Source organism: Athene cunicularia (assembly GCF_003259725.1).
Source record: "Athene cunicularia isolate RWA chromosome 3 unlocalized genomic scaffold, athCun1 chr3_part1, whole genome shotgun sequence".
Classification (NCBI taxonomy): Eukaryota; Metazoa; Chordata; class Aves; order Strigiformes; family Strigidae; genus Athene; species Athene cunicularia.
The window spans coordinates 107767788-107781989 of NW_020799097.1; the positions used below are offsets into that span (position 1 = coordinate 107767788).

A 14202-nucleotide genomic window follows, 5' to 3' on the forward strand; every position below is an offset into this window, starting at 1 on the left:
GAAGCGGCGGCTGTGGGGCGGTGCGCGGCGGCTCCTCGGGCTGCTCCGGAGGAGGAAAAAAAGGAGGCGGCTGCTCCTTTTGAAGCGGGGGGAGCCCGCCCCGGCCCTTTCCGCGCTGGGGAGCTGGCGCTGGCGGAGTTGCGGAGGAAGCACAACACGACGCTGAAGCTGATGTGCCGGCTAGAGGCGGATTCGGTGTTGAGCAGCTCCAGCGGCATCCTGCGCCACCGCGACATCATCGGGCAGCTGCCCGGGCAGGTGCTGCGCACCTCGACCGGGGCGTGGATGCTGCTGAGGCGGCCCTCGCTGGAGGATTACGTGCTGCTCATGGCGCGGGGGCCCACCATTTCCTACCCCAAGGTACCGGCCGCTCGCCGGGCTGGCTGGTGGGTGTCTGGGAGGTCACTGGCTGAACGTCACGCTTAGTTTCCAAAACTAGTAACGTGCCACGCTTTTCTCATCCATAGGATATAAGCGCTATTTTAATGATGATGGATATCCACCCGGGAGACACTGTTTTGGAAACTGGCAGTGGGTCTGGTGCTATGAGCTTGTTTCTGTCAAGAGCAGGTGAGACCCTAGTTTTAGAAAACATTGAAGCACCCTTATCACACGTTGCCTTTCTTTTGATCATATATTAATGGTTAGTTCTTACATGTTTTGCTGCAGTTCATAGGTTCATGCATAGTTTGTTGACATGAGGGAAAACGGCATCTCTGCCAGAGCCAGTGCAGGGTCTGCAAACCATTTTGACTGTTTTGAGGGCCATAGTACAGAAGGGCCGTAGTGTAGAAGGTTACCAAAGGGTCTGCAGTGAGTTTCAGCCATTGTTATTGTTGGCTTTGGCTCAGCCACAGTACGCTCTTTCTCCGATCTCTTACCCTTTCTCAATTTTCTTTTCCTCATCTTGATGGACCACGTGAATAATTGGATCGCTGCGTACCAGTGAAAATCCTTATGTGGGTACACACTGTTATTTTTTCACGTTATAGCTAGCTTGGATTGATCTAGGTCTTAATGCTCAGAGGCGAGAGACTTTGCACTCAGCAGGGTGAGTGAGGGTGAAACCTCACCCTTCAGCTTCATCTCATCTGTAGGTATCCTGTTAGTGAACCACCTTTCAGAGTTCTTTGATTTACTGGCTTCTGGCAGAACAACTTCCTTAACGAAAGAAGGACAATAAACCAAAATAATAACCCCAGAATTGTTTGTTGTACTTGCTTTTACACACACCTGAAAAACAATACACCATTTGAATTTGGTTTTCATACTGGTGGTGTATTTCTGCTGTTGCAGAATACTGCCCTTCTCTGCAATATTGAAGGACTTTTGAGGGTAAAGATGGGAACCTTGTCATAGATGGCCTTGAAGTGACAGCAGAAAAGCATGAGTTACAGATTCTGAAGGCTTACGTTCAAAGGCAGGGTTTGTGGGGACTCTGCCATCAGAGTGTAATTGGATAGCTGAGGGTGCCAGCAGCGGTCACTGAGCCTGGGAAGTACCCCATATTCTGAGCTTTGGAAACCTCAACACTAATGTTTCTTTTTTAATATTTTCCAATGTGTGTTTTAAGGCATTGTTATAGGCTATGCTGTCTTTGTAAAATGTTTACAGTTTGGGCTGCCTTTGTGGTTGTACTCTGCATCATTTGACAGTTCGGGATAGAAAACATTTCGGTACTCCCACCTACAGCCAGCCAAGTGTCTGTGGGAGGTGATGCTTCCTTTTACACTCCCGTGAGGGAGACAAATCAAACAGATCAGCTGCTCTTTTTGTTCAAGTCCATTAAATAACCTTAGAACTCAAGGGCAGCAAATTAGTTTTCTCTTATTCTCCCGTGTAGCAGTGCTGTATATCTGCTGTCCCTTGGCAGATGCTCCAGGATAACAATACAAGGCTTTTTGGAAGCATGGGTTTTTCTGAGGAAGTTCAGTATTCAGCAGGTATGTTACTGGTGTCATCAATCCAGCCTTGCTCTGGCATGCCCGGTCACACTGCTGAGGGTAACACAAGTTGCTCAGGGCATGGTGCAAACAACAGTGCTGAGATCCATCGGGAGCTTAAAATTTGTGAGGGCATGTCAGCAACAGCAAAGGGAATCTGGAGGATCCCCTGCTGAGACAAACAGAGTATTTTGTTCTTCTTGGTCATTTGTTTTAGTTGCAGTGATCTCCACCTGGCATACTAATTCAGTTGAAAACCCTTATTTTAACAAACACGCATTACATGCTGCCCTAAGATGGGTCAGCTGCAGGTGGTCTTGAGACGTGTTGGGCCCAAGTTTTGAAGTCAACAGTTGCACCTCTGCTCCCTCACCTTCTTTCTGCCTCCTATTGATGTTCCTTAGTTCCAAATTCTTGATGATTTAATGATTCCATTAATCTCCTCTTTTCATATTACTCTCATTTTATGTTTTACTTTACATTCCTTCTTTAATCTTTCCCAGAAACTACTGACATACAACAGGACAAAGTTAAGACTGTGTTAAGAATGTGGCATATGCCATGACTTTAAGATCTTTGAGAACTGGAAAATATGTATGCGAAGTGACATACTGCAGCTTCACAACAATGAAGAGTTTTGCCTAGCTATTTTAACTAGTTGTCCTTATTTTTCCATAAGTCAGTTTCAAAATGTAGGAAATTTTTGGAACAAGAAGAGGAAGGAATAAGACTAACCCCAATGTGAGCAATTTTATTCTTCCATTAGTTCCAAACTGACAATCTCGAGGGGCTGGTACTGTGACTACAACTGCTTAGAATGATCAAGGATGACACTGCTGAAACCCTCTGGCCTCTGTCTGATCCAGGGTGAGCTGGATCAGGGAGAGTGCTGGGAAACCCATCCCTTCTTTTATTCGGTTTTCTGAATGGATTCACAGTAGGATCACACAGATGAGGGAAGGAGCCTGGGGACTCCAATGTAAAATGGTTTAAAATATCACAAAACCTCACCTGCTGAGCTGCTGATTGCTGAAAGCTGTCTTGGCCCATCAAAAAGTAGCAAGGAGAGAGAAGCTAATGGTGTGGTAGGTTTGAGAAATTAAGAGTAGTACAAGGATAGAGCGATACAGCATTGTCTGGGCTGCTGTCTGTGCCTGGATTTCCTAGTAACGCTTCCTTTAGGAAGAACATTGTGTATTGGGGTTGTATGGTAAATTTCAGGATAATAAATTTATACTTAAAACAAGTAATAAAACAGTTTATTACAGTTATAGACAATAACGGGAAGGTAACACAAGCCTGTGTAAATCAAAGAGTACACTTGAAAACTTGTCTAAGGCGTGGAGATCAGTGAGCAGGTGGGGGGGTTCTTTCCCAACCCAGAGAAGGAACAGGTGAAGAAAGAACTATACATGGAAAACAGCAAGCCTTTTTAAAAATGAGGATTTTCAAAAAAATTTAAACCCAGCAGTTTCAAATCTTGCTAACAACAGGAGCAGTCGCTGTCTGTCAGCTTTACAGCATCCGTGAGTGGTGAGCAATGTTGCTGCTTTCTTGGCTGGTATCTCCGGTGGGAACCCTAGATGGACCACAGCAGGAGAACCCGAGGTGGGTGGGGCCGCAGTGGCTCAGGTTCTCCTTTGCTGCAGGAGTTACTTGGGGAAGGTGTCTTAGGAACAGTTTGTACTACTATAACTGTGCTTTATTTCATCTGTGGATTGATGGATTTCAGTCTGTAAACTAACTAACCCAGCACTTCATCTGCATATATTTGTTTTACATGTAAAGAAAAAATAAACTCTGATTGTTTCATATGTGATTATTTCTTCAAGTTAAGTTGAGATTTAAAGGTGTACTTCTGTCATTTACTATGCTACTTTTTCCTAAATTCTTTATTATAGAGGAAGAAAGTAGTAAGTCTAGTATATCTTTTGTTTGTTTTCAGTTGGGCCCAAAGGACGGGTTATAAGTTATGAAATCAGGGATGATCATCACAATTTAGCTAAGAAGAATTACAAGCACTGGCGTACTGCGTGGGAAATAGGACGTATGCAAGAGTGGCCAGATAACGTGGATTTCATTCTTAAAGACATTTCAAAAGCTGCTGTAGATATGAAATCTGTAACACTTGATGCAGTAAGTCCGAAAAGTCCTCCCATTTGACATTTTTCTTTCCTTCAGACATTAAAACCATTAGTGCTCACACTTGCAATGGGATTCCCATATCTAGTTTAACATGAGATAAAACAATCAGAGCCTCATCAATGAAAGAAATACTGTGATTTCTTGGTTTTTTGTCAGATTACAAGTATTTTCAGGGTTTTGGTTACAGTTTTCCAAATGAAAGAGCGATATGGCTGTACTACAGAAATACTACAATTAATCTGTCTTGTAAGCAAAGACAAACATTTTTTTGTATTTTGGAATAATTGATATTTTTGTATCTAAGGCATATGTTTTAAATACTAAATTTAAGAAAAGTACATAGGTTTATTGAAAATATAAATATGTAAACAGTTTGCTATCAGCTATGTAGAACGCACAATATAATTAAAGCCTAAGTTAAAGTAAGGAATGGTATTGCTTGCTCTCCTGTCCTGCTTCTTATGTCCAGATTTTGTAAAGGGAGGCGTGCTGAGGAAAACAGCTAGATGTTAACCACTCTTCTAAGTAAAGCAGACAAACTACTTACATTAATGCTTTAAATAAACGACAATTGTGTTAACAGTTGGAGCAAAGAAATAAAATAGTGTAAAAATGTAATTTTTAAAACTTTAAATGTAACAGTCCACAGGAAGGATCAGATATTGCATATCCCATTGTTTTACAGTTTGAATGTTTTCTAGCAGAAGATGGATAAACTGCCAAAGACCAAAGTTTTCTATATCTTGAAATAAAGTTAGACATGGAGACTGCGGTGTGATCTTTTCATGATAAAGATACACATGAACATAATTAGTTTTCAAATGTAAAAAAGAAAAGATATCCAAATGTGTTAGTAAATGTAGTCTTCTAAAAGTTTTTATTAATGTCAATATTATGAAATTTAATGAGTGGAAGGTGTAACGTTAAAACAGGACTACTGCATTGGTGAAGCACTACTTGTTCTACTAGAAATTCAGTTGGAAGTAGCAAGGACTTTTGTAAATATGGACCTCAGGTTTCACTAAGATTTTGAGAGACAGTAATAAAACTGGTTTGTGATTACATACTGCTGTTGTATGCATTCATTTTCTGTAGATAAACATTGTTTTCTCAAGCATTGTTGTAATGAGAAAAAAAAGTGATAGATATTTACTTGAAAAACATGTATCTATCTTTGCAGGTAGTTCTGGATATGCTTAACCCTCAGTCTGCTCTGCCTGTTGTACACCCAAGTCTGAAACAGGGTGGTGTGTGCGCTGTGTATTTAGCCAAGTAAGTATTTACTTCTGGCACTTAGGCATTTATTCAGGCATCACCTAACACTGTTACAAAACCAAACATCTTTTTAAATATACATCCACCATTAATCAAATGTTTAACAAAATAATTTTTTTTCCCCATTTAATTTGGGGGGATCGGAGTTGCACAAATTATACTTGGCCAAATCCTTTGGCCTTTACTTTGAGAATGTTCTCATTATGGTCAGTGGAAGTCTTCACTTAATGACACCCTCAGAATAACCATGCTGTTTTCTAGTGCAATAGTCAGGTTGCTAGCTCCTTTACTTTAAAATTGAAGGATTTGTGTAACCTCAAAGTTAAAGAATGAGACAAAGGCAGTAGAATTGAGATTAACTGTGTATGATCTGAGTTTTCAAAATAATACTTTATCCTTTGCATTTCTTCAAAAAGCATCACACAGGTTATTGACCTTTTAGACAAATTACGGACCTGCAAGCTCCCTTTTTTGTGTGAAAGGATCATTGAGGTGACTCACAGAAATTGGTTGGTACTCCCTGCTAAAATCAAGAATTCCAAATCAAGCCAAATGGTGGAAACTCAAGAAAATATTGAAGAACCACCTCAAAAGGAATATGAAGAAATCCACATTCAGGATCAAGTATTTTTTAAAGAAAGTGAATACAGTGGTAAGAACATTATTGCTGATGAGAGATCCTGTTATTGCAATTTGATAATCCAAGGATATCATGAAGGCAAAGTTTGTAGGAAGAGGCAGTAATTTTTTCTTAGGTCAGCTGAGATTGTTGTGAAGCATAGACAAGCTTTTGGACAGCCTAGACCTTGTCAGGCTTGAAAAAAGATACATTAATGGTTATTTAAGTTTAAATATCTTTAAAAATCTAGACTACATAGAAAATAAATTACAATCTGCAAATAAAGAACAACTGTCCTGCTACTACTGTTTTCAAATTTATATTTTTTAAATAAAATTCACTCTACTCATCCTGTAGCTGCCTTAGAGGACTCCAATGGGCTTAAGAGTTCCATAGAAGAAATGGTACCAGTGTGCTCTGTTTTGTAATCATGCTGTTCTGGCAAATCCAAAAAAGATGCCTCATACTGGCATAGATTTACAAAATCCATAGCAGGGCAAACAGGTCTGAATGTCCTGATAGGTGATAACAAAGCACTTCAACAGAAGCAAAAAGAAAATGAAAATACATGGGGGGAAAAATAAACCATGCACATTGGCAACTCCAGTCTGTATGTTTGTTTTAAGCTTGTCGGGAGGAATTTTTAAAAATTTACTTCTTACAGAATCTGACAATGCTGAAACATACTGCTCGGTGCCTTATGTTGCTAGACCGTCTTATTGGCAGGAAGCTCATTCAGGTAAGACACCTGGAAAATTGGGTTTTTGTCTTAAATGTTTAGTGGTATCTCATTTTCAAAAATGCTTTTTTTTTTTTTTTTTTGTACTAGCATGTGACATGTTACTATATCATGAAATCATAAAACATATAATAATAAAATAATCATTGTGTATTGAAATACTGAAGTAGTAACTTGTTTTCTTTTTTAATTAGCATTTCTTACCAAGCTGAGAAAGTTTCGACCACCCCTTGCCTGATGCTGCTGACATGTTAGCTGCTAATTTAAGTATTGTATCAGAATTAAATAAAGTGTTACAAAGTACCTGCTACGTTTTGCAAGTTGTGTAACTTTTAAGTAAGGACTGCTTTGATTTCTACTGCATATAAAGTTTGAAATCTCACCTACTATTTAAAGGGAAAAGTTCTAACAGAATCATCAGGTATGGTGGTGTGATGCCACAAGGATTGTTTTGCAAAGCACAGTATCTGTTTCTGTCTCATCGGGTGTATTTCATTCTTCATTGCTTGTAAACCAAGCCATGGATTTGTCTTGGTTCAAGGTGCTACCTGGCCTTCTGCTGGAGAAGCTCTGACAGTCTACCAGAAATAAGGAGAAAAAAAGAAAAGAATGGATCAAAGTCTGCCCTTTGAAATGCAAGTGAAGCAGCTTTTGACTTCACTAACTACAGTTATCAGTTTCTTTATGAACAGTGTTCTTAATGCACAACTGTAAGAGAAACTGAAATTCACTGGATTCGTTTTCTTGATAAAGCTGTGCTTGTTTCAAGAAAAAGACCAGTTGTTGACAGATAGAGCTTTGGTTCACTTCCAGCACCTATGCTGAAATTGGCCTGGTAATTTGTGAACTTTGCTATATATAAAGCATGCTCACGTGGTCAAAATAAACACAGTTTTTTCTGACCTTTGTCAGATACAAAAAGCAAGATCTCTCAAGTAAAAATAGATTTAAAATTAAGGCTATTAGGTCTCACATAAGTCTCCACATAAGCACATGTTGATGCTTCATACATTTAATATGTTATGTGATGTGTTGTAGACACCTGACTTGCTCTGTATCTCAAGGAAGCTTCAAGTGCCAAATTTTTCAAAAGTCGAGGGATCCATTGGGAATCACAGTTGTACTGAAGCTGTCAAAAGCAGTAACACAATCCCACCATAATAGTGAAAATTTGGATATTAGGGAGAACATATGCAAATAAAATATAGAGCTATAAATAACTGTAACCTTGTATTAAATAGGTATATTTAAAAGTCTGCAGTGGTTAAACACATGGGAGTATCTTTGTAGAACTGAGGCCTCTATACAGCTCTGCCAGGAAGTTCACATCTCAAGTGTGTTCCACTCAGTAATAAATGAAACAATGAGTGTTTGCCCCATGACTGCAGTATGTAATGGAGGCTTCTCATACAAAGGCTCAGGGTGCTATTTTGAGTAGATTAATGGGCAAAGATTCAATTACATAAAACCATTTTCACAACACTCTTGTGTTGTTTCTACCCATACCCCAGTCTTAAAAGGAAGTCTTGTATAAACTGTCAAAAGCTGAGATACGCTGAAAGAAAAATGTGAATGAAAAATGTGATGTCCTGATGACAGCAACTGAGCAGGTTGCCCTTTCTAAAACCAGTGCTCTCAACAAGAGTGCTTTAACTCACGTAACACACTAATATTTTTACTGTTTCTTCTAGCCAACCCTAAGTGTTAAAACCAGGATTTTCAACCTAATTTACAATGTAAGAATAGTAATAAATGCCTAAACAGACTGGAATGCAACCCAAAATCTACCATAGTAGGTGAAGGTAATTTGAAGAAACAGAATAAAAACCAGTTGGTTCTTCCAGGAAGTCAAGAGATAAGGTGTGAAAATGAAACTATGGCAGTAAAAGCACAGTTCTGCTGAGGTAACTGCGTTTGTAATGGGGGTGTCTGCTCCCACAGAGAGGTAGTCTCCTGTCATACCAAGAAGGGGACAGTTCTCCTTACAGTAGTCTGAAGGTCAAATATGGCCTCAGTTGCCTAAACTAACTGAAAATTATTTGCAGTGTTAAACCATACCTTGGGCACAATGAAAAGGAGAGTCAACGAGCATTTTTTCAGTTGGAAAGGTGTCCTTTGTATTCTGGGGTGAATGTAATTCCACCATCTCCAAAGTACCAGTAGATGAGGAGGAAGATGACAATCCTAGACGTACATATCTTCCTTTCTTGCCACAAAGCAAGCAGTCTGTAGGAGTAGCACTAGGTTCTCGAGGCAGCAGTACTTCATCATTGTAGTTTCTCATGGCTCCGCTGTGGTGCGTAGAACGTTCTCGCTGCCATGCGTAATGTGTTGGAGCAATAGCCATCACCTATCGGAACAGCCATTAGATCAGAAACCATGAGAGTAGTGTGAAAACACAGCTGAAAACAAGGGATCCAGTTCATGTATGGCAGAGAATTAATACTATGTAGCTGAAATGGATATCATCTACTATCTATCTGTTTCTGTTTCACTAGAAAGTTTGCTACCTTAGGCACGAGTAAGTGAAGTAGTTGTGGAAATGACTCAGATGTAGAAACACAACAGTTTACAGCCTTGTATGTTCATGTGAGTCATTACAGATACCAGCTTATGCTTTGTATGTTGGACTAAAGATGGTGCCTTTTACTAACTACTAAACATCAGCTGGATGGATCTTCTGGTTCACAACGTCACTGCACTGACCATTGAAAGCTGACAGGGTATGCTGGGAGAAGCACCCACACTTGCCTTGTTTCTGGTACTACTCCCACAAGCACCCAATCCCACCCCCAGAGATGGGATTCTAGAGTATTCCATCAGCTGTAGTAAATGTTCTTAGAACATGACAGGGCTTCTCCAGACAGATACATTCCACCTGAAAAGTGAGGAGTGTCTTTTTTCCCTCCCAATATGTTTGAAAAATGTAGGTTGTAACACTGCATTAATAGTAGCGAATGCTAAAGGTGTGTCAGAGGTTTTTTTAAGTGAAGTGAAAAACCCTTACCTTAAAAAGTCAGTTGAAGTTTTATTAATTTTGAAGGGACTAAAGTTTCAACTGAGGTGCTGAATTTGTATTTAAAGGTTTTACTTGTGTACAGATTTATAATTTGTAAAGGCAACACACAGAATTATTTCTAAAGTGAATGAAGTGAAACACCAATGGTAAATTTTAAATAAGAGTATTTGCATAAAGCAGTAAGATTCTAATCAATAAAAACTTCACTTTTAACAGTAGTGCAATATAAAATATTCTAGTTTTCCTTAAAAGCACAGTTTCAAAGAATGTATTTTAATAGCAGAAGTAAAAAATCACGGAGACAAATGTATATTTACATTTTACCTGCATCTGTTCTTTCCCATGGCACTTTAGGGAAGAAATTATTTGTGTAGAGCTAGATTGTTAGCTGGTACTAATTGTTGTAGTTTCAGCATCTACGGTATGAAAACTCCCTACCTCTTCACAGCAGCGTCTGCTTACAATAGCCCTGTAGTCAATTCTACTCCAGAGTTGATCTCTTAACTTTAAGAAATCAGGGAAGAGCTTTCTCCAGGCTTTTCCCAAAGCCCATGGGAAAATGTCATACTTTGATTCTTCATCATCTTCTTCAACTGTATTTGCCAGATACCTTCAAACATATATACGTTGGTGTTTGTAAATATGATTCAATCTTAATCACTATATTAGTATGATTTCTAACAGTAAAAGACATAATACTGAAGTAGTTCATTTTCTCAGTATTGTGAGAAAACCACTAAGACCATACAGCCTTCTCTCTGGAGTACAGTTATTTTCTTAATCAGAAGGGTGCATACACATCATTTGGGTAAATAAAAACTTAAGCTCCTATAAAATTGCTTTTCCCTGAAGGGTCCTAAATGAGTAGATATGCAAGAACGAACATATCCTGACAGATTTCTCTGAACTGGCAAGATACCCTTGCACTAAAATGAACAGTTTCTGACTGATTCTCTAAATAAAGCTTAAAACTATCTTACAAAATCTTAAACTTTACATTGTCTACTTCATGGATTTTAGCTATTCTTGGAAAACTATGCTGCTCACATTAAATTAGCAGAAAACAACTAAATACAGGTCTACCTTCATATATAAATGAAAACCTTTAAATTACTTTTTTAATGTCCATATTTCTCCCTCCCTTCATGTGCTACTTTTGGCTCTGGATCATCTTCTCAGACAATGGGAGAATACTACTTCTCTGGATTCACTTAATACTAAACTAGAAATCATATGTGAAAAAATTATGACTTTCAATCTCCTCCCCAATTTTCTCACTTGCGCCTAACTCCAATATTCCCTGTAGTCCCGGTCTGACCAGACCCTTTGTCCCTTTCTCGTGGCCTGGCTTTTCTCCCTTCATTGGAGTCAGACAGCTTCCTCCCCCATGCTCTACAGATGCTACAAGGATACCGTTTACAGGAGAAGAAAGACATACTTCTCTTTGCGCTTGTCTGCCATTCACAGCATCTGAGAAGCGCTATTACAGAAAAAGATGACTTGAGCATCATAACACTATGAAAGAAAATGCTGAATCCCTCTGTGGGTATAGCCAAATACGGGGAAATTATATAAGCTTGGTAAAGACACTACTGATTGCACCTCTGTTTCAAAGTATAGAAATTTTAGAATTGTTATAAAAAATTATCAGAAATTCTCTAGCAGCATTTTTACAGTTGGCTTAAATCATGTTGACAGAAACTAATAAAAAGTTACTCCCAAGGTGCCTATCATGATGAAACATGTCAGTACAAATGATTTAAAGGCTAGCAAAGATATAAAATAGGGTCTTATAACAGGCAGAGCGTGAGCTACGTATATGTTGTCATGTATTGTCCTGCATCTATTTCTTGTAATGCTTAAAGAAGTTCACAGATTTAGTTTGGTGGGCAGAATGCCACGCTGTGTATCACCGCACCAACACAAACGTCCCCTCACTGCTGCTCAGGCTTGTTCCTCACAGGTGGTCCTCAGAGGAGGAATGTTGAATTTGCACTATTTATATATAGTATGTAGATTCTGTTTCTATACTTCATATAGAACCCAAAAACTACACGCTCGTTAAATGAGTCCCACTGTATAACAGGATTATCAGAGGCATAAACAAAGGAATAAAATAAATTTTATGCTAATAAAACCAGGTAATTTAAAAGTACTTACAGAGCAACAAAGAAATTGATTCTGGTATGCTCATTTATTGCGAAGTTAGCCCTCTTGAAATAAACAAAAGTCATTGCCAAGAGATACTGTTTTAAAATATAAAATGAAGTATCAATATATTATTTCAGTATATAATTTCCTAAAATGCTTCACACATTTATCTTGCACCAAAATATTTTCATAATTTTTATCAACAAGCATAAATTGAGTTTCTTGAAGCTTCCATATGAACACGTTAAAGAAACCTATGGTCTGTATTTGCATTACAGTATCAAGTGATTTAGGACAGATTTTTTTCACTCAGTATATGTTCTGTTAACTAAGAAGGAAATACACTTACCTTGTCTGCAATTTTACAGCAACAGTCCATCCAAAGGAAGTCTTGGATTAGATCATCATCTGCAACAAAAGAAAGTTGTAGCATTTCAAACACCAAAATTGTTTTTGATGGAAAATATTTGTAGAGATGGTCCTTTTATTAAACGAAATAAAACCAAATGAGCTAGACCCAGCAGAGGAGAACAGAGAAGTGGGAGAAAGAGATTAGGTATGAAAAAATGTAAGTGACAAAGATAAAATACCAGAAAGGCAAGGTGGAAAATCTAGTGAGTGCATTTCATTCATTCTCAGTAATAGCAAGTGAAGGTGAAAATACCAGTATTTTTTCTATTTATGTAATTTCTTCCTTTGTGAAGTGGTTCCATCTAATAGCATGCTGTTATTTATGAACTATAGACTGGTGAGATCTCTGCACCTTGGTTACCTGACAGCCTTTATAAGGCAATAGTGGCATGATTATTTGTGGTCAGTGCATCATTGTCTGTGAACATGTACTATAATAGGATTACCGCAAACTCTCTCTGATTCACTTCTGTATTCAAGGTTCAAATAAAAACCAAGTGTAATCTTCCACTATTACTTAATCTCTTCGCTAAATACGGAACTTCATATGAAAGAGACACAAATGCAAAAGAGATGCTACAACTCCTCAGCTTTTCTTCTCATTCCACTTCTCCCCATAAATGTTTATTCCTACAATAAATAACATGTTTATAAGACTGGGAGTCCAGCCTTTTTTAAGCCTTGTGTAAAACAAGATGTACATTGTTTTACATGTATTTGTTGAAATATAAGAGAAAATAGTAAATGGAAATCATCATGAAAGAAAGAATCATGCCACCTTGGTTTCATTTGTAATTTAAAAAGATACTTTTCATCAGTTTGGTAGCCCTTCTTGTATTTTTAACTTAAGCATTAAATATTTATACACTAAAATAATCACAAAATACATTTAGACAAAGATATGGGGTTTAGTATCTCTTACAAAAAGCACTTCCAAAATTATTGACTTTAGAAAACATACTTGCTTGATAGTTTTCTCCTGTTCAGTCAATACATTGATATCTGTCATTATTAACCTACCAAATAATTTAAAGAAAGCTGTCATTTCCTGGCGCTGAATAACTAGACATGGTCCCCTTGGACATTTATATTTATGACTAGGAGACTTTTCTTCACCATTTTCGTCATGGTCTTTAAAAGTGGGCCGCTTTAGTCTAATGAGTTTTTTTTGCTGATGTGATCTGGATGCACTAGATTTTACATGAACAGTGACAGTGGGAGGTGTCTGACACACCGGACTGTGTCTTTAAAAAAAAAAAAAAAAAAAAAAAAAAAAGATAAATTAACTACAAAAATAGTAAGTTTGAGCAGTAGTTCTCCATATGCCTTGTTCAAATGAAGTATTTCAGTAGAGCTTGTATATCAGGGGATACAAAAATTAATTTGGTATCAGTACTAATTATCTAAGTTCTGTGCCCTAAGCCAACTATGTAGATTAATTTAGTTCTACTTTGATAAAGCTCTTTTTCAGTGGAAGGAGCCTTCACTCTTTCTTTTTCCATTCAAAATTTTGAAAAATGGAAAAAAATCCTTTCCAGAAAAAGTTGCTGTTTGTCAGATCATCGTAGCCCTACACACATATCTACAAAAAAAATCTCCATTCCTCCCATTTGTGATTGTGTATTTTTTAAATAGCATTAACAGAATGCAACAGAACCATAATTAAGCCATATTGCATTAAAATTAAAGTCTTGAGCTCATAATTTTTGTAACATTTGACTATAGCCATTGGGAATGGAACTTATTGCTCAGGTAGGACACTGCCTGAAGGCATAACCAAGGAAACAGACCTGAGATGTCTTTAACTGTAAAAGTCAAGATACTAAATGAAGCGTGAGGGAAGGTATTTTTAGACAGGAGCAAATTCATTTACTTCTTCAGTAGCTTCCCCCCCCCCCCC

The 14202-nt window shown here is 38.0% G+C and overlaps 2 protein-coding genes across 2 annotated transcripts in view; one reads left to right on the forward strand and one right to left on the reverse strand.

The window, feature by feature from the left end:
• Nucleotides 1-7048, forward strand: part of TRMT61B (tRNA methyltransferase 61B) — a 7721-nt gene extending 673 nt beyond the window's left edge. The window contains exons 2-8 of the mRNA XM_026844655.1: nt 5-360; nt 468-570; nt 3889-4079; nt 5269-5360; nt 5780-6015; nt 6647-6721; nt 6916-7048. Coding sequence (XP_026700456.1) covers nt 5-360; nt 468-570; nt 3889-4079; nt 5269-5360; nt 5780-6015; nt 6647-6721; nt 6916-6959 — 1097 coding nt within the window. The 3' untranslated portion in view covers nt 6960-7048. The remainder of the gene's footprint in view (nt 1-4; nt 361-467; nt 571-3888; nt 4080-5268; nt 5361-5779; nt 6016-6646; nt 6722-6915) is intronic.
• A 98-nt stretch (nt 7049-7146) lies between these two features.
• The window catches only part of SPDYA (speedy/RINGO cell cycle regulator family member A), an 8760-nt gene continuing 1704 nt past the window's right edge, over nt 7147-14202 (reverse strand). Inside the window, exons 3-8 of the mRNA XM_026844656.1 lie at nt 13323-13546; nt 12241-12299; nt 11901-11986; nt 10179-10350; nt 8780-9071; nt 7147-7299 (exon numbers count right to left, since the gene is read on the reverse strand). Coding sequence (XP_026700457.1) covers nt 7214-7299; nt 8780-9071; nt 10179-10350; nt 11901-11986; nt 12241-12299; nt 13323-13546 — 919 coding nt within the window. The 3' untranslated portion in view covers nt 7147-7213. The remainder of the gene's footprint in view (nt 7300-8779; nt 9072-10178; nt 10351-11900; nt 11987-12240; nt 12300-13322; nt 13547-14202) is intronic.